Raw genomic sequence first — 19,617 nt, 5'->3', positions numbered from 1 at the left:
TGGTGCCACAAGCCTCTCATCCTATCACCAGAAGGCAGTGCCAGGTAGATATCTGAATTCCAGGACAGCCTGGTCTACTGAGTGGGTACCAAGACAACAAGGACTACACAGAGAAACTGTCTCAAAAAGCAAATAAATTTAAAATGAACTTAACTTTTTATATCTTATTTTGTGTGTACAGTGTTTTGAATACATGTATGTATGTGTACTATGTGCATGCCTAGTGCCCAAGGATGACAGAAGAGGGCATCAGATTGCTTGGAAGTAGAGATAAGAACAATTGTGAGCTGCCATGTAGGTTGCTAGGAACTGCTGCAGGTAAGGCCTCTTAGCCACTGAGCCACTTCTCCAGCCCCACCTTCCCAATTAGGAACACCCCCCTCTTTTTAAAAATTTATTTTCCTTTTAAAATTATTTTTTATATTCCAATCCCAGTTCCCCCTCCCTCCTCTCATGCCCCCCCTTCCCTCCTCCCATCTGCTCCTTGGAGAGGGTAAGGTTTCCCAATTAGAAACTTTTTTATTGACATGAAAACTATCTGTTATTGCTTTTATTATTATTGTTGTGGTTTTTTATTTGTTTTGATTTTTGATTTTTTGTCTTTTTTGAGACAGATTTCTCTGTGTAACTTTCCTGGCTGTCCAAGAACTAGCTCTGTAAACTAGACTGGCATCGAACTCACAGAGATTCACTTGGTCTCTGCCTTGGAAGTGCTGGGATTAAAGGTGCAGCCACCACTGTCAAGCTTACTTTTCAATTAAATATTTTTTGAGACATGTCTCACTTTGTAGACAAGATTGGCCTGCCCTGGAGCTCAGTGTGTGTTACTAGACTGGCTTTGAACTTGTGACAGTACCCCAGCCTCAGCCAGCAGAGAATGGTGACGGGTGTGTGACACCATGCCCCGTGCATTATTTTTCTTTCTTTCTTTTTTTTTTTTTTTTAGTTTTTCGAGACAGGGTTTTTCTGTATAGCTTTGGAGCCTATTCTAGCACTCGCTCTGGAGACCAGACTGGCCTCGAACTCACAGAGATCCTCCTGCCTCTGCCTCCCGAGTGCTGCAATTAAAGGCGTGTGCCACCAACGCCCGGCGCCCTGTGCATTTCTAAATTGTTTAGCACATTGTGTAATTTATTCCTTCTCCCAACACTGAAGGCAAAAATCTCCAGATTTTCTTCACTTAGGCCTCACCAACATCTTTTAGGTGAATGCATTCCAGGAGGCCATGGAGGTAGAGTTGGCCAGCCTCAGGGACTGCTTTGGTCTAGGGGTCGGGTGACATCTGCTACCGAATGCAACCACTAGGTGGCGCTGGCTTGTTCGCTCTCGGACATGGGCAGGATGGCGCGTGCTGCCGCACTTGATCACTTGGGGGCGCTCGATCGCCTGCCAGCCCAGAGCGGCTACGCCGCCCCTCTCTACAGAAGCCGCAGCGCTCAGCCGGGGCTCAGTCGTCGCGGGCTCGGTTGCCGCGTAGTCACACCATGGCTTGCTACATCTACCAGCTGCCGTCCTGGGTGCTAGATGACCTGTGCCGCAACATCGACACGCTCAGCGAATGGGACTGGATGCAGTTCGGTGAGTGCGACACCGCCCACTTTCGGCCGGAACCCGGGATCAGATCCGCGCCCGAGGCCGGGGGATGCCTGTATAGAACGTTGCTGCCTATGAACTTGCCCAAAGCCTAGGCTGGCTAAATGGAAGGGTGGGTAGAATTCGAACCCAGGCTTCTGGATAACTCCCACTGTAGCCGCTTGGCGTGTTTTTGTTTGTTTTGTTTGTTCCTGTTTGTGTCTTGATCATGGAGCTGTAGCCTCTAGAGACAGGTTGCCTGCGTAATTGCGAGGCTGCCCAGGATGTGTTCCAGTCTCAGAACTTTGCAGCTTGTGGTATCTGGGGCCGCTCTCTTAACTTCCCTGAAACTTGCCTTACTCTATAAACTGCAGGTGACAATTATAGCCTCGTTATACAGTTATGAGAATAAAAGTAGTGTCGCGAAGGCTAGTATTGTCATTCTGTGATTTATTTTCTATTCTTTCTTACTGTTTTGAGACAGTAACACTGTGTAGCCCTGGCTGCCCTGGAACTTGTTATGTAGATCCCCCTGCCTCTGTCTTCCAAATGCTGGGATTAAAGGTATGCGCCCCTTGACTGTCTGTCTGTCTGTCTGTCTATTATTGTAGTGGAGGGAACTTATCCTAGGGGCTTGTGCCTGCTAGGCAAGAAGCTACCACTGAATCATATCAAAGGCATTTTTTTTTTTTTTTTTTTTTTGTCTTTTGAGACATGGATGGTTTCCTTATGTAGCCCAGGTTTTTAGAATTTGTGGTCCACTTTTCTCAGCCTCCTGATTTGAACATCATGCATTGGTGTTTTTTTCTCTTCTTTACTATTTTTGAATAGGGACTCAGGTAGCCCAGGATAGCCTGGAGCTTGGTATGTAGACAAGGATGCCCTTGAACTTGGGATTCCTCACTTTTCCACTTTGGAATTCTGGGATTATAGGCTTGGTCTATGTGGTGCTGGAGATGAAACCCAATAGAGTACTATACCAATTGAGAAACTGCCCCCACTTATTCTTGTAGGTCAAAAGGACATGGTTAACAGTTGTCATTCTTAGTTTTATGGTTTAAGTCAGTGTAACTTGTCACTTAATTTCTTTTAATATATATATATTCTTTTATATATACATATATATATATTCCATTGTTGTTATTGTTTGCTTTTAATTTTTTTTTAAAGATATGGTCTCATGTTGCCCAGGGTGGCCTAGAACTCATTACATAGCTAAGAATGACCTTGAATTTCTGGTCTTCCTACTGCCACCTCTGGAATGCTGGGACTACGGGAATGTGTCACCATGTCTGACTTCAGTAATACTTTTTTTTTTTTTTTTTGCATTACTGGAGGCTGGCAAGATGGCTCAGTGGGTAAAGGCTCTCAATATCATGCCTATGGACTGAGTTCGATCCCTGGGACCCACATAAAAGTGTCAGGAGAGAACCAGCTCTGCAAAGTTGTCCTGTGCCCTCTACGCATGAGCTATGGCATGTGCACGCACACAGATCATACTCAGTAAATTGTTTTACACTTTCTTTTTTTGGGGGGTGGTTTCGAGACAGGGTTTCTCTGTGGCTTTGGAGCCTATCCTGGAACTAGCTCTGTAGACCAGGCTAGCCTCTAACTCACAGAGATCCGCCTGCCTCAGCCTCCCGAGTGCTGGGATTAAAGGTGTGTGCCACCACCAGGTGGCTGTTTTATACTTTCAATGGGTGGTTTTCGAGCCTTTAGATGATACCCCAGAAGTGACAGTTAACATGTGTCTTTTAACGTTTATTGTTGAACCAAAAAGTCTGTGAATCCTAAAATTCACGTGTGGTATGGTACACACCTATAATGCCACACTAGCGACACGGAAGCCTGAGGGTCAGGAGTTCAAAGTCAGGTGCAGATATATAGGGAATTTGACAATAGCTGGGCTAAGTGACAGAAGGCAAACACAAGAGAACAAAACTATCACTCCCCAATATTTTACATTATAAAGCATAGCACTTATGACAGACTTTGAAGGTCCCTGGTGGAGGGCCTCACTATTCCTGGGGATGAGTTGGGGGATAGGTTGGGGGGGTTGGTGGGGAACTTGGGAGGATGGGAGGGAGAGGGAATGGGGGGATGGACATGTAAATATGAGTAGTAATTAAAGAATTTAAATAAAAAGCATAGCACTAAATTAAGAAGTATATAATATGTAGGTATGCTTGACACAATAATAGAGTGAATACGTGTGTGTTGTCCCTAAAGTTTGAACATATAATATGCATGTTAGGGTTAAGATGTCCCTCAGTGGGAGAACACTCAACTAGCATGTGGGAGGCCCTGGGATCTGTCCCTAGTCCTGCAAATGAAAAAGAAAATAAGAAAAAAAAAAAAGAAATCATAAGTATTTTAAGGTAGTGGTCCTCAGCTTGGGATTTTCTTTTCCATAAGTAACAATAGCCAATGTCTACAGACATACCTGTGACACACCTTGGTAAATGCAGTGGTGAACATCGGGCTGCTGTTAAACATCCACAGGGCAGACCGTCAGCAAAGCACAGCTGCCCCCAGAGTCAGCAGTGATGGGTTCAGGGACCCTTTAACCCAGGAAGAAAGGAAGTTGATGTGCAAAGAAGAGAGAGAAAGGGAGAAAAACCAAAGAAAACACTGCAGGAGTGGAGCGCAGAAAGATGAGCCCCAGTTCTGCACAGAGATGAGCATCCTTAGCCTCTGAGAGCCCACTGTAACACCCATTGTTGCTCATGTTTGCTAGCTGCTTAGTCTTGCAGCCCCATAGTGCTCAGGAATGCGCCTTCTGCTTTTTCTCAAATGCATTGAAGTATAGACACGTATTTCAACCCTCTTGTCATTTTTGTACACCAGTTATGACAAACAGCCTGCCTTTTAAAAGAATTTTTAAAATTTTTTATTTCATGTGCTTTGGTGTTTTGTCTGCACGCATGTCTGTGTGAGGGTGTCGGGTCCCTTGGAACTGGAATTATAGACAGTTGTGAGCTGCAGTGTGAATGCTGGCAATTGAACTGGGGTCCTCTGAAAGAGTAGTCAGTGCTTTTAACTGCTTTTAACTGTACTTCACAGACAGGCTTTTCCCTTCCCCTAGTGGTCTGTTGTATTGCTCACACTGGCCTCAAGCTGGTGATCTTCCTGCCCCAGCGTCTCTGAAGCTGGGATTACACAACTGGCAAAGTATTCTTTGGATTTTCTCTTGAGTGTGCACTTTTTTTTTTTTTTTTTTTTTTTTTTTTTTTTTGGTTTTTCGAGACAGGGTTTCTCTGTGTAGCTTTGGAGCCTATCCTGGCACTCGCTCTGGAGACCAGGCTGACCTCAAACTCACAGCGATCCACCTGCCTCTGCCTCCCGAGTGCTGGGATTAAAGGTGTGTGCCACCAACGCCCGGCAGAAGTGTGCACTTTCATTCTGCATCTTTACAAGAGAACTAGGAGGCTGGTGTGGGTAACATCTGGGATGAAAGGAAGTGGCTCTCTGCTCTTGTGCCCTCAGCCTTAGTCTCAGGGTGCCTGTAAGGATGTCTGTTACCACCTGATTGTCCAGGGGACCCTGTGACCCAACACTTGAATGCTCTATGCTCACTTGGAAAATTCCATGGGCAGTGCCCAGCTGTGTGTGTGGTCTTTAATTTTTTTTTTCCATTTCATCCCAGCCCTGAACTGTCCAGAACAGGATACCTTCTATTCTTAGAATGTTAATGTAAGAGGTACACTTATGGCTTATGGCTTTTTGAAAAAAAACTTTATTAAGATATAATTTATGGGCTGGGTGATGGTGGCACATACCTTTAAATCCAAGCACTTGGGAGGCAGAGGCAGGTAGATCTCTGTGAGTTCAAGGCCAGTCTGGTCTACAGAGTGAGTTCCCTTGTCCCAGTTTCTTTTTAGACCCAAGTAATATTCCAGCGTACGGATGTCTCACATTTTGCTTCTCTATTTTTCCATTGATGAATATTTGGGCTCTTCTCGTTCTTGTGCAGTCACGATGATGCTCGGTGGACATTTTGTGTAGTATGTCCTGTGGATGCATGCAAGGGAGATGTGGATACATCTCCCTTGGGTGTACACACACAGGCCCCGGGGGTGAGTACTGCACGTTAGAGGGACACACCGCCAGTTGTTTTCCAGAGGGACTGCCCTGGCTCACACCCCACCCTCCATATAGGAGGGCTACTATTTATCTTATCAAAGTCTGGCCTTGTCCCTCTTTTCGGTTCTTGCTTGTTGGCCATTTACACACCCTTTTCCGAGAACTGCTCTGAGTTTGCAAGTCCTGGAGATGACCGAATTACCTACCCACAGTCCTCTAAGGCATCACTGATTGCGGATATCAAGGACATTACTCAGCAGGCCTGCCAGCTCTGGCTCTCACCTCCAGCTCCAATACCTCACCTCACTCTCCCTGCCTCAGCCTCACTCAGTAACACATCTGCCCGGTGAGTGGGGACTGAGCTACCTCTTTCACTGTGTCCTTGGAGGCAAGGACATTGCTGGGCAAGTGGGCAGGTGCTCAGCACCCAACCCACAGAATGACGCATGGGTGGGGCATCGTCTCACCCCAGGCTGCTCTGAGCCCAAGGCTGGGCCTCCCTTTGAGGGTCAGGGTCACTGGGCCCAGAGCTGGCTATGCAGCTGCCAGCTGGTATCAGGACTCTGGTTTTCCATGTCCCAAAGGAGGGAGAGCTTGGATGATTGTCCTTCTACTCTTAAGTCTTGACTTCTGAGTCATTCTAGAGAAAGGCGATCTTAAGCTGTGGTCCTGGGAGGGAGGGTGTGGGGTGTGGGAAGATCTAAAAGTGATTTAGAAAACCCACAGCCAGGGGAGGAAGGGAGGTAGAAGGGAACTGGGATTGTCATGTAATTCAATCTTGTTTGTAACTCAAATATATAAAAAATAAAAAACTAAAAAAAAAAAAAAAGAAAAAGAAAAAAGAAAACCCACAGCCACAAAAACACACACTGGGATCTAACCCAGTTGGTAGGCTGTCCCTGGATGGTTTCTCAGTAGTCACAACTGGACTCATTTGCTCCTGGGAAAGAGAGTTGCAGTGTCTGCCTGAACCTGTCTAAATGGGCTTCTTATAGTTTCATTTACCGTAAGGGTGTGTACAGAGGGACTCCTACAGGAGCCCCTTTGTAGGACCACTCTCCTTGCTCTCCAGTGCATAGAAGCCATTGTGCACTGCCTAGCTGTGTGACTTCAGGCAAGTGACTGTATGTCTCTGAGCCTTTCATCTGTAAAAGACTGAGGGAACACAGTGGAGTTTGGCTAGTTGGGAGAGGGACGTTTCAGGAGGCTGGGCTACCTCTGCTCTGCAGGACTGTTAGGCTTTCCCAGGATTTGGCAATCAGAATAGAGCAATGTCACATTTATGTCCCCATGACCGAGTGCCAAGTGTTATCCCAGGTGTCCAGTGTATAGAGTTCATCTAGTTCTTGTAGCCTCCTCTGAGGTTGATGAGAAAACTGAGGCTCTGGGAGAGGTGATGAGACCTTTCCTAAATGTACAGCAAGGAAGTGCCAGGGCTGCTCACATGTTGTGTCAACCAACTCAGTCACTGTGAAAAAACACCCTAGGGAGTTGCCTCAGAAAAAGGAAAGGGTTGGTTCACAGCTTGAGAGATTTCAGTGAATGGTCTTTTGATTCTGCTTTTGCCTGTGGCAATGCCTCATGACGTGGAGCTCAAGGTCAGGCAAAGCCACTTCATGGAAGGCGCTGGATTCCCATAGCCCCTTGAGAGCACATCTCTGAGTGCTTGGAATACTCTCTCTGGATCTCATCCCTTAGAGTTCCTACCTCTCCAGGTACCAAGCTGGTAACCAAGCCATTAGCCCCGGGCCCTTTGTGGAACACCAGATCTGTAGCATTCACACTTGTGGGGAAAGGGTGGGAAAAGAGCTGCCAGAATGCAGCCAGTGTTTTCCTTGGGTCTCCCAGGTAGGAAGATAAGGACAACTTTGATCAGATTAATAAGAGCCATAGCCTATCGAGGACCTTGGCAGTGACTAACTCCCCCAACTCTCTGCACATCCCGATCCTGGGTGTAGACTAAACTCTCCCTTTTAGAAGGCACCCTGAGGTTCACTTCCTATTTCTCCAGGGAGGAAATTGAAATTCAGGGAGGGTCAAGGCTCTGGCGGGCCAAGCCCCAGTCCACAGCACCCTCACTGGGCTGGCTTTGTCATGACATCACTCCTTCCTCTTTGCCCCTGAGAACAGTGGGAAGGGGACTCTGGGCTGTTGCATCACTTCCCATTGGCTAGGAATCTGGTTTGGAGTTTCCAGTGACTAAAACAGCAACTCTGAACTTTCCATTCCTACAGGGCACTTCTCCTGGAGGCTTTCTCTGTAGGAGAATGTCTCACCCCTTCCTCATTTATCTAGAGGGGACTGACAGTATAAGGTCCATTGTATTTATCTTGGCTCTGATGTTTTCTATGGTCCTAGGGAGTTCTGAGCTTTGTCTCTGGCCTTCCTGTCCTCTGCTCCCCCCACTCCCAGCCCATAATCCAAACAGAAAATCTCCATGGAGTTTTGTTCTCTCTAAAGCTCATCCCGTCTCCAGCACAGTACTTAATGCCTTTTTTAAATTAATTAATTAATTAATTATTTTGTGGTGCTAGGGCTGAACCCAGAGCCTCATTGGTGGGAGGCAAACATTGTATCACCACAGTCCCCCAGACACTTGACTTTGTGCTCACATAAATCCCCACTCTGGGATTTTTGAACTCTTGGCACCAAGGCTTGATTTTGTTGCTGTTATTTGCTTTGGGGTTTTTGTTTTATTTTTGTTTTTTGAGTCAGGCTGTCCTAGAACTTGCTTTGTAGACCAGACTGGCCTCGAACTCACAGAAATCCTCCTGCCTCCCAAGTGCTGGGATTAAAGACACCAGCCACCACTGCCTGACTAAGGCTTGATTTTTTTTTTTAATTCCTCGTTTTTTGTTCTGTTTTGTTTTGCGGTACTGGGGATGGAGCCTGGGGTCACCTGCACATGCTAGCAGGTGCTCTTCCATCACGATACCTGCCCAGGCTACATCATTCTCAATGTTTGTTTGTTTTAGTTTTATTTTTTTTCTTTCTTCTTTTTTTTTTCCCCCGAGACATGGTTTCTCTGTATTGCTTTGAGGCTGTCCTGAAACTCACTCTGTAGACCAGGCTGGCCTTGAACTCACCGAGATCTGCCTGCCTCTGCCTCCCTAGTGCTGGGACTAAAGACTTGTGCCACCAAAGCCCTGCTTGTTTGTTTTAAATGTGTCCCTTATGTCAATAAATTCAGTGGCAGGGCTGGATATGGTGGCTCATGCCTGTAATCCTAGCACTTGGGAGGCAGAGGAAGGCAGATCTGTGAGTTCGAGGCCAGCCTGTTCTGCATAGTGAGACCCTATTTTAAAAAAGAAAAAGAAAAATAGCTTTTAAGGGCTGGGAATGTAGATCTGTGGTTTAGCATGAATGAGACTCTGATTTTAAACCCAAGTTCTGCAAAACAAACAAAATCCATCCAACCAAACTAACAAACTTTATGAGCTGGAGAGAAAAGCTCTGAGTAGAGTCATATGAAATGAGGCTCTAGGCTCAGTGTCCAGCACCATGATAATAAAACAGTGATAACAATAATAATTCTAGAAAAAGAATTTAATACAGAATCTCACTATGTAGTCCTAGTTAGCTTGGAACTCACTATGTTTGCCAGGTTGGCCTCAAACTCACAGAAATTCTCTTGCATCTGTCTCCAGAGTGCTAGGATTAAAGGTGTTCACCATCAAGCTTGGCAAATGGTAACAAAAGAGGAACCTAGATTAATTGGGAGAAGGCTTGAACTACAACATTAACAAATAAGAACAGGGTCTTACCTAAGCCAGCACCTTGTGAAGGATGAGAGAGACTGGCCTAGTGGACTTGGCCAGGGAGGGTGGGATTGTCCGTGTAGTTCCATGACAACAACCGTCTTTTTTTTTTTTTCTTCATGAGACAGGGTTTCTCTGTGTAGCTTTGGAGCCTATCCTGGCACTCGCTCTGGAGACCAGGCAAGCACCACCAACACCTTGCAACAACCGTCTATTTTATACCAAACAAATGCAAAGGGAAGCCAGTAATGCTAGCATATGGGAGACAAGGGTAGAAGGATTATTGCATTGGAGGCCTGTCTGGTCTATACAGTAAGACCTTGTTTCAAAAAGTAAAAGAAGGAATGCATAGCCGGGCATTGGTGGCATCCCAGCACTCGGGAGGCAGAGGCAGGTGGATCTCTGTGAGTTCGAGACGAGCCTGGTCTACAAGAGCTAGTTCCAGGACAGCCTCCAAAGCCACAGAGAAACCCTGTCTCGAAAACAAAACAAAACAAAACAAAAAACAAACAAACAAAAAAAGGAATGCATAATTTTGCACTATTGCCAACACAGCTCCTTGCAGTTCTGCCCAGAGTGTCACAGTTAGCAAAGTGCCAACCCCATGGGCTGTGTTTGTCCCTGTGACAGTTCCATAAGGACAGTGACCATGGGTTCATTTGTTCATTCATCCATCACAGATCTATGGATTTTTCCCACCAGAGTTGAGACTTAGCCAGGTACTCAGGGAACAACATCAGAGGACATTTGTTGGGGTCCCCCAAGAGCAGGGTGTCCCTGAGGCTGAGGGCCTCCCTACCTTGCTGCCCTCCCTTCAGCCAGGCAGTGTCTCCATTTGGGGATGTGACATTGTTGGAGAGAGATGAAACTCTCTGCCTTCAGGGGGTTTCTGTTTAGATGAAGTGGGCACAGTTCTGCTCCCCACTGAGGCTTTTTCTGGGGAAGAGACCATCCCAAGCAGAGACACTGCCTCTACTCAAGACTCCCAGGCTCCTGTCTTGTGATCTTCCTCCTGTTGGGTGCAGTAGCCATGCTGACACCCGGGAGGAGCAGTGTGGCAGGAAGGGCCTCTCCCTTGCAGGCAGCAGCTCTAGCTCTAAGCAAAGTCCTCTCTTGTCTTCCAGCCTCCTATGTGATCACAGACCTGACACAGCTGAGGAAGATCAAATCCATGGAGAGGGTACAGGGTGTGAGCATCACTCGGGAGCTGCTGTGGTGGTGGGCCATGCGACAGGCCACTGTCCAGCAGCTGGTGGACCTCCTGTGTCACCTGGAACTCTACCGAGCAGCCCAGATTGTCCAGAGCTGTGAGTAACCATCTGTTCCCAAGGGGGTCTCAGCAAGGGCTAATGTGTCTGTCTGAAGACCTTGTCCATCTTTTATCAGTACAAGGGGTGGAACCAACTCGGTGAGATGAGCTCTCTACCACTGAGCTACACTCTAGCCCTAGGACCCTTCTTTTTCCCAGGTTAAAATTCACACACCAAGTCATTTATTTATCAGATATTATCTGCAGGCCTGCTGTGTACCCTTCGTGGCACTGGGTTTATCAGGAGACATGCTAACTAGCCAGAGACCTAAAACTTTTTATTTTTATAATTAAAAAAATATTGGAGCTGGTGATGGTGGCAGACACTTTTAATCCCAGCACTTGGGAGGCAGAGGCAGGTGGATCTCATTAGTTGAGGTCAGCCTGGTCTACAGAATGAGTTCTAAGACAGCCAGGGCTACACAGAGAAATGCTGTCTCAAAGAAAAAACCAAAAGCAACCAACCAACCAGCCACCACCACCACCAACCAAAAAATGGAGGCCAAGAAGATGGCTCAGTGGGTAAGGGCATTTGTTGCCAAGCTTCATGACCTGGGTTTGATCTCTGGGGCCCACATAGTGAAAGGAGGGACCCCCAAAAGTTGTCCTCTGACCTCCCCATGGGTGTTGTAGCAGCTGTGCCTCTCCAGACAAACACTCAGAAAAAAAAATAAATTGAAAAAAATTAAATATTGGGGAGCCAGGTAGCCAGTAGTAATAGGAAAGGAAAATAAACAGATCAGGAGATAAAAGTGATTGGGTAGGGAAGCCTGGTAAGACTGTGGCCAGGGACGGCCAGGCCAAAGAGAAAACACTGCAGGAGTGGAGAGAAATGGCCACGGGTCAGAGAGCCCAGGAAAAGATGAGGCTGGGGCTGGGGGTGTAGCTCTGGGGTAGGGCACTTGCCTAGAGGTGCAAGGCCCTGAGTTCCAACACCAACACTACAAAAAACAAAAGGAGCATCTGAGGCCTGGAAAGTCCCAGCCTGGGCTTTGAAGTTGACCTGTGTGGGGACCAGAATGGTTGCCTTCTGTGCCAGAGACCCTGATGTAGCACTTGCCTGGATGACCTGACCAGAAGCCTTCTTTTAGAGAAGGATGGGAGTTAGAGTGTACCAGGCTCAGAGCTGCAGCATACGGGCTTTTAGGGCCACCCTGGTACTGTGTCTACTTTTCAGCTGCTGGGTAACTCCCTGGGATCTAATGTGTGTGGGAACCCAGGGTTTTCACACTCCATGATTTTCCCTTTGGAGCTTAAATAGGAGGTGCCTGTTGCAGCAGGAGAGAGTCCAGCCAGGCTTGCTTCTGCATTCCCAGAAATCGTCTCATAAACCAAGCCCCTGCCTATTGGCCATAGCTTCCCCCAGTCTCTGGCTTTGTCCTGTTTGTCCTTCCCTGCCCAGTCTCCTTCCATGTCCACCTTCCCTCAGACTGGACAGGGTAGTCTGCTTGACTCACAGTGCTTTAGAACTGGCTGGAACCTATCCTGTCCTGTTCTGAGCTGTGCCAGACTACTGTTCCTTGTCTCCATTCCCAAGGACCAGCCTGGGAGGCCTGGGGCAAGACACAGCTGAGTGAATCCAGGCTTGGCCCATGCTACAGCCCTGGGAGACTCCCCTACTTTCAGAGTACAGACCCCACCATTGTCTTGTGAAGGCACCAGCCTGGATGCCAAGCAGAGCCCTCTCTGGGACTCTTGGAACCTTGGTCCTTGTGATCACTGGAACCAAGAGGCATTTCATTTGATCATGTGATCAGCCCCTGACGATTGTAACCTCAATTTTCTCTGTATTCCTAGAAAACTGAAATGTGACAGATGCTGGGAAATGATAGTGTTGAAATTGGTGTGATGGCAAATATCTGTAACGCAATCCTTTGGAAGGTAGAGGTAGGAGGAGCAAGAATTCAAAGCCAGCTTTGGCCACATAATGAGTTCAGGGCTAACCTGGCCTACATGAGGGAGGGTTCCCGGAAGTAGGAGGAGCTGCCAGCTCATATGTGGTCACAGTGGGTTTGTTGTAGGTTCACTTTGGGGAGGCAGTTGGCCAGGCCAGGCAAACCCTGAGATTGACGGTGGTGTACCATCGGAGGAAAAGCCCCAGAGGTTGAGAAGCTGTGCCTCCTGCTACATCCCCTGGTCACTGATGGCAGAGATCATTGACTAATCTAGGAAAAATCTTTACCATTTGAGGTCAACAAAGACTGTAGCACCAGATTTAAAGCAATACATTCATGCTTGGTGCAATGGTGCACACTTTTAATTTCAGCACTGAGACAGGCTGATCTCTGAGTTCTGGTCAGCCAGGGCCACATAGAGACTCTGTCTCAAAAACAAACAAACAAACAACAAAAGAATGGCTATGTGACTTGAGATCCCAAGGTCCAAGATCCACCCGGTCTCATCTGGATCCGGGGCCCACTGTTCCACTCTCCCACAGAAGTTAAGCGGGGCCTGTTGCTACCAACTGTGGGCTCTCTGCACCACTTCCTGGCCTTTGGGCTTAAAGCCCTTCTCTGACCAGCGCCCCCTTCTGCCTTTTACTCCCCCACACCCCCAAACACACTTCTGTTTTCCTCAGTCCTGCTGGCTGAAGCCACCCGAGGCTGGTCCCCACTCCTCTGTGCCCTGGCTGTCCTTGTGAGGGTCTGGCTATGTGCTCACCATTACATCAAGTCCCCAGGCGACACACTTCTCCTTTCTGGTTCTTGGTGTTTGTTGTTAGAGAGAGAAAAAAGCTGCCTACCTCTTCTGGAGGTAAACACCCAGGGTGTGTGTGTGTGTGTGTGTGTGTGTGAGTGTGTGTGTGTGTGTGTGGGAGCACTCGAGTTCCTGTGTTAGGAATGCTCAGAGCCCCCTTTTCTAGCCATATTTAATCTTATTTTGCAGCTACCTGCTTAATTATTAACTTGCCCAGCTGCGGTTAACTTGAAAAATTGACTACTGCCCGAATGAACTTAGAACCTCATACATGTTAGACAACTGTTCTACAAGTAAACTACGCCCGTGTGTGTGTGTGTGTGTGTGTGTGTGTGTGTGTGTGTGTGTGTGTGTGTGTGTGTGTAAGGGGGGGAGATCTTTCTGTGTTGCCTGGTTAGCATGGGACTCACTATGTAGACAAGGCTGACCTTGAACTCACAGAGTTCGCCTGCCTCTGCCTCCAGAGTGCTGGGATTAAAGATGTGTGCTACTGTGTTTGGCTCCTGCACATTTCTTTCACTCCTTTCTTTCTTTTTTTTTTTAAAGATTTTATTTATTTATTATGTACACAACATTCTGCATGTATATCTGCACACCAGAAGAGGGCACCAATCTCATAACGGATGGTTGTGAGCCACCATGTGGTTGCTGGGAATTGAACTCAGGACCTTTGGAAGAGCAGTCGGTACTCTTAACCTCTGAGCCATCTCTCCAGCCCTCACTCTTTTCTTTTTAAGATTCTTTTTTGTGTGTATGAGTGTCCCTCCTGCATTTATATATGTGCACCACGTGTGTGCAGTGTCGTTCAGTAGTTCGGAAGAGGGCATCAGAACGCCTAGAACTGGAGTTAGGGATAGCTGTGAGCCACTATGAGGTACTGAGAATCAAACCCATCCTCTTCAAGAACAGCCAGTGCTCTTTGAAAAGTTTCACTCTGATAAGCCTCTCCGCTGACGCAGCAATCCAAATCAGAACAAATCAAACAGAATTAGAAAAAGCCCATGTTTAATGGGTACAACATTCCCCAGTGGCCTTCCAGCCCCCTAGAGAGGAGACAGAAAAGGAAGACTGGAAAACCACACATCTGTTTTCTGGGAGACAGTTTAAATACCCTGTGGGAGTGGTTTTGAGCATCTCTGGGGGAGGGGTCATCGTTTGGAGGGCTTTCTGAGATGCAGCAGGGTTTGGAGAGAGATAGGGGAGGGGGCTTGGGTGGAACTTTGACCATAATACTCTTAACTGCTGAGCCATCTCCAGCTGCTCAAACACTTCCCTCCCAGACAGGGTTTCTCTGTGTAACAGCCTTGGCTGTCCTGGAACTCACCCTGTAGACTAGGTTGGCCTCAAACTCACAAGAGAGTGGCCTACCTCTGCCTATAAACACTTCTTAAAGATAGATTTGAAGGTAGCTGCATCCAGCAGATGTCCTGTGGGTGTGTAGCACTTATCTAGGCCAGGACCTGGGCTCCCAGCACCAAAGCCAAAAGCCCCAGCCATCCAGCAACGTCCATAGAGCTGAGGAGTGTCTCAGTAAATACACACTGCAGTAAACAGTGGCCTCGTGACCATTGTGTATGAGCCAAAGGCCAAGTTCAGGCTCACAGGTGCTGGACTTGCATTGTCTTGAAACCAAGTCTTTGAGGGGATTGGCCTTTGAGTTTCTGTTCCTTCATTTTTTCTCAGCTTTAATTGCCAAGGTCATTCTTTAACCCGATAGACATGAAATGCGACGTGAATTAAAAGAAAGGAGTACAGAGGGCACACAATAGGAAGCCACTCCCGCCAGCACAGCCTTTTCCTCTCCTCCCATCCATTCTTGGTAGTCTTCCTGACAGATTACAGGCTCTTCCCTATCAGCTTCTAATGACCCAGAGGGCCTCAGACAGAAAAAGGTTATCTGTACCCCACCCCCTCCTGCCAGTATACCCACAGTTCATCGCTGGGATGGAACAGGAAGCCGCAGGCCATGTAGCTGCCGTGTAGTCAGTGATTCCAGCAGGACCTCTCCATAGCCTGCTGCTGTGGCTGTCCTGGCCAGCCTAGCTTGCTGTCCCTGGTTCTGTTTCACTGGAACCTTGATGGAGGCACTCGGATGTGGAGTAGTGTAGAGCGTTCGATTGCGTTCATAAGCCCGAGACTCATGGTACTTTTGTGTAGTGGGGTAGATAGACAGTAATGATCTGAACACAGGTACCCACAGCCAGGAGCAGCACAGGCTCTGAGAAAAGCTTGCTGTGAGTGGGGAGGACCACCAGGAGAGATGGGAGGAGTCAGTCTCATCCAGGAGGCCTCCCTGGAGGTGCTGAACTTGACTTTCCAACCGAAGGGCTAATGAGCAGCTGAAGGGCGGGTCTGTTCGGTCATTTCTAGGCAGAGGGCTTAGCATGGTCACAGAACCTGTGGTGGCCAGGAGGCATGTTTGTGACCAAGAGAAGCCTTTGAATTCCCGAGCCTCCTGCATCAGCCTCTCAGATTCTGGGATTACAGGTGTGCACCATCACACCCAGATAATGAAACTCTGGGCTTAAACTCAGGGCCTAGTGCATGCTGGGCAAGCATAGTCCCCACTTCTGATTTGAAAAGAAACCTGGGGCTGGAGAGATGACTCAGCTGTTAAGAGCGTTGGCTGTTCTTCCAGAGGACCCAGGTTCAATTCCCAGCACCCACATGGCAATTTACAACTATGTGTAACTCCAGTTCCAGGGAACCTGACACCCTCATACAGATACACATGGAGGCAAAACGCCAATGCATAAAAATTAAAAAGAAAAGAAAAAAATATAAAAGAGAAATCTGCTGTTTAGTGTTGCTTGTGTTCCTGGCTTCTTCAAGACTTTCTCTGTTGATAGAACAAACCTACATTGTGCAGGTCTTAGAATACATCCTGCTGTTTATTTTTAAAGAATAAATCTCAAATGAGATTTTAAGGATTGCTTTTATTTTTAATTTTGTGTGTGTGTGTGTGTGTGTGTGTGTGTGTGTGTGTGTGTGTGTGTGTAGTTGCCCATGAAGGCCAGGGGCATCTAGTCTCTTGGAGCTGAAGTTACAGGGGTTTGTGAGCTGCCTAACATGGGTGCTGCGAATAGAACCCAGGCAGGTCTTCTGAAAGGTACACACTCTTAACTGTTGAGACAGCCTTACAGCCACCATAGTCTGCTTAATTCAATGGAATATTGCTTCATTCTAATAGAAAATAAAGGCAATTAAGGTTTTTTTGTTTTTTTTGGCCAGATGTGGCGGCACATGTCTGTAAACCAGAAAGCCCCTCACAGATGCACCCAGAGAAGGGTTTGCCTCCGTGGTGACTCTAAATCCCACCAAGATGATGAGATCAATGTATCTCATAAAAATGTATTGGTCCCATGTAGTTGCTCGGTTCTGGGTGTCAACAGAGTAGGGGGAGACCCTTGGAGATCTGAAGGGATGTGGGAGGTGACTAAACCTTCCTCTCCCATCGGCTGCCATCTTCTTGTGACTTTTTGTGGGTGCTAGGGATGGGACCCTCACACACTAGGGAGGATCTATGTGGCCGACTTGTAACCCCAGCTAGAATTTTCTTGCTAAGTTTTGCAGTTTTTTGGAATCTGTGCTTGTGCAACTCCAACCACTCAGACTTTGGCTTTGGCGTATGGACCAGAGTCACTTCCTTTCTGGGTTGGGGCTCTGGGGACAGGGGACTTTGGGCAGCTGTTGAGCAAAGCCAAGAAGTGCCCCCCCCCCTTCACACGCTGGTGACAAGGCTCCCATGTATATTCTGAGAGTTTCTGTGCATGTCCTCTCTAAGGTTTTTACAGCCTCAGGGAGAAACAGGATGTGGGACAGGTTCATTCCCTGGACCATTAGGAATCTGCCCTTGAAGCTATCACTGTGTTGGGCTGAGACAGACATCAGTCCCAGAGTCACAGCTTGTGGACCCAGAATCAACCAGACTCATCACCTGCCATGTCCCAACAAGCACCTTTACTCATGACTATAGTCTCTCCTGTTTTATAGATGTGGAAACCGAGGCTGTGTTTAGGTAAATTCTTAAGTCTCAGTTTTCCCTTCAGAGAAATGGGCATCTTGAGGTTCGGTGTGGCATTCGAGAGACAGAGGCAGGAGGATCAAAAGTTCAAAGTTAGTCTTGGCTACATCGAGGTCATCCTGGACTACATGAGACCCTGTCACAAACAATCTAACAAGTGTATAAGCACACCCCTGTTTACTTTACTTTCAGTGCAGGAAGCTTCGAGACCGCGCTGATGCCTAGTGTGGGGCGGGTCACCTGATTTCCTTCTCTGAACTGATTCTTCAGTGTCTGTGGGTTTTGAGAGTGCTGGAAGAATGAGTAGAAGGCCACGTGCAGCTCAATTAAACTGGGGCACCCCGAGGTTCATCTGTCAAACTCTGGCTGTGAGCTATGTTGTGGTCACCAGGCTCCTCTGAGTGTAAGGTTAAGCCATCCTCAGAGGATGCATGAGTCAGTGTTAGACGCATCACGCTGCACAACATAAACCCTGAGCTGAGCTGTAACATGGGAAAGGACAGCTCCTGTGTTGTGGAAGCTGGGTTTGGAACATGTGGCTTCCAAGGTCACTGTGACAGGGGAGGCAATGGAAGAGACTCGATGGCGTTTTGTTCCTGATCAGCCAGCCCAGCCACTAGGGTCTTTCCTTCATTGGCTGAAACTTGCCAAATATTTCCTGTCCCGGGACCTCTGCGTGTGTTGTTTCCTGGAACTTTGGTCCAGGGAACAACTTCCCTTTATTCTTCCAGAGTCCAGTCCTCACCACCACTCAGCTTTTGGGCCTCTGCTTCAAGGGAGTCTCCTCACAGAAGCTCATGGGGTCCTTCCCTCAAGTTGCTTCTCTGCATAGGAGTCCTCCCACTTTGTAAATTGATTGACACCTGCCCCCACCCCACCAGTGCTGGGAATTGACTCAGCCTTTGCACTGAATTTTGTCTCAAGCAGAGAGAAACCCTGTCTCTGACATTGTAAGTGGGTGAGTCACAGTGAGTCTTTGAAACCATAGATAGGTTTGGGCCCTCTGGGAATCTAGGGACAGAGCTCTTAGGAGGTGAGTCAGGTGTAGTGCCCATGCCTTTAATCTCAACAGTTGGGGGGCAGAGGCAGGCAGATCTCTGATTTAGAGGCCTGCCTGGTTTACAGAATTAGTTCCAGGACAGCCAGGACTGCACAGAGAAACCCTGTCTCAAAAAATTACAACAAAAATATTTATTTTTATTTTGTTTATATGTATGAGTGTTTTGCCCCGCAGAGGCCAGAAGAAGGCGTCAGATTCACTGGAGCTGAGATGACAGACAGCTGTGAGTCTCCATGTGGGTGCTGGGAATTAAACTCAGGTCCTCTGGAAGAGCAGCAAGTGCTATCAACAGCTCACCCATCTCTCCAGCCCCTGTAATACACGTGTGAGCACACACACACACACACACACATACACACATGTGCTGTTAAGTCATAGATCACACATGCAGAGACCAGGTCTGGGGGTTAGTTGGAAAAGTCAAAACAAGGGCCTAGTGAGAAGTTTGTCCTTGAGGTGGGTGCTTGCTCCTTTAGTGTGTGGCTAATCACTCTAGATTGTTTGGCAGGGATCCATTCCAGCTGCAAAGTCAACTTAGAATTAAAATAAATACTTAAGTATTGCATTATTATTTGACTTGAGTGGGTAAAGGGCAGGATTTCCAGCATGTGATCATAAAATGAGGGCCTTGCTAGCAGCTCATGCGTTCCTGCTGTCCCAATGAGCAGTGCTGGGATTTGCCACTGTGTTATGTGTCCCCAGGCAGCCAGGGGAGGAGGCCTAGGCCTCCCAGCCCTCAGCCAAGGCTTCAGCAAACAGCCTTTTTTATTTCCACTGAAGGAAGTGGAGCAGAAATAAAGGACTCCAGAGAAAACAAGTGTTTCAGGTTTCATTTTCTTCAGGATGTGAGATGATAGTTGGACCTGTGTGTGAGTGTGTGGGGGCTGTATTTGTTAGTGTGTGCATGTGCATGTATGGGTGCCCGTGGATGTCCGTATGTGTGAGGGCCTTCAGAGGTCAGTGTTGGTGACTTCCTCAGTCACTTCTCTCACTGAAACTAGAGCTCAACATTTCAGCTCTGCTGGCCAGCCAGTGAGCTTCAGGGATGGCCCTTCTCTGTCCCTCTAGAGCTTTTGTTACAGGAATGTGCCCCCATGCCTGGCCTCTCACATGG

The 19,617-nt window shown here is 47.6% G+C and overlaps 1 protein-coding gene across 2 annotated transcripts in view; it reads left to right on the top strand.

Annotated features, from left to right (window-relative positions):
* Positions 1-1,407: 1,407 nt before the first annotated feature.
* Positions 1,408-19,617, top strand: part of Irak2 (interleukin 1 receptor associated kinase 2) — a 54,047-nt gene continuing 35,837 nt past the window's right edge. Inside the window, exons 1-2 of one of the 2 annotated variants that reach the window (XM_035448639.1) lie at positions 1,408-1,578; positions 10,538-10,720. In XM_035448639.1, the coding sequence (XP_035304530.1) occupies positions 1,485-1,578; positions 10,538-10,720 (277 nt within the window). In that variant the 5' untranslated portion in view covers positions 1,408-1,484. The remainder of the gene's footprint in view (positions 1,579-10,537; positions 10,721-19,617) is intronic. The other variant, XM_027429116.2, reaches the window with a different exon arrangement.

This window comes from Cricetulus griseus, chromosome 8 (assembly GCF_003668045.3).
Source record: "Cricetulus griseus strain 17A/GY chromosome 8, alternate assembly CriGri-PICRH-1.0, whole genome shotgun sequence".
NCBI lineage: Eukaryota > Metazoa > Chordata > Mammalia > Rodentia > Cricetidae > Cricetulus > Cricetulus griseus.
Note: the sequence above shows the minus strand (reverse complement) of the source record. Positions and strands in the feature narration are given on the sequence as shown.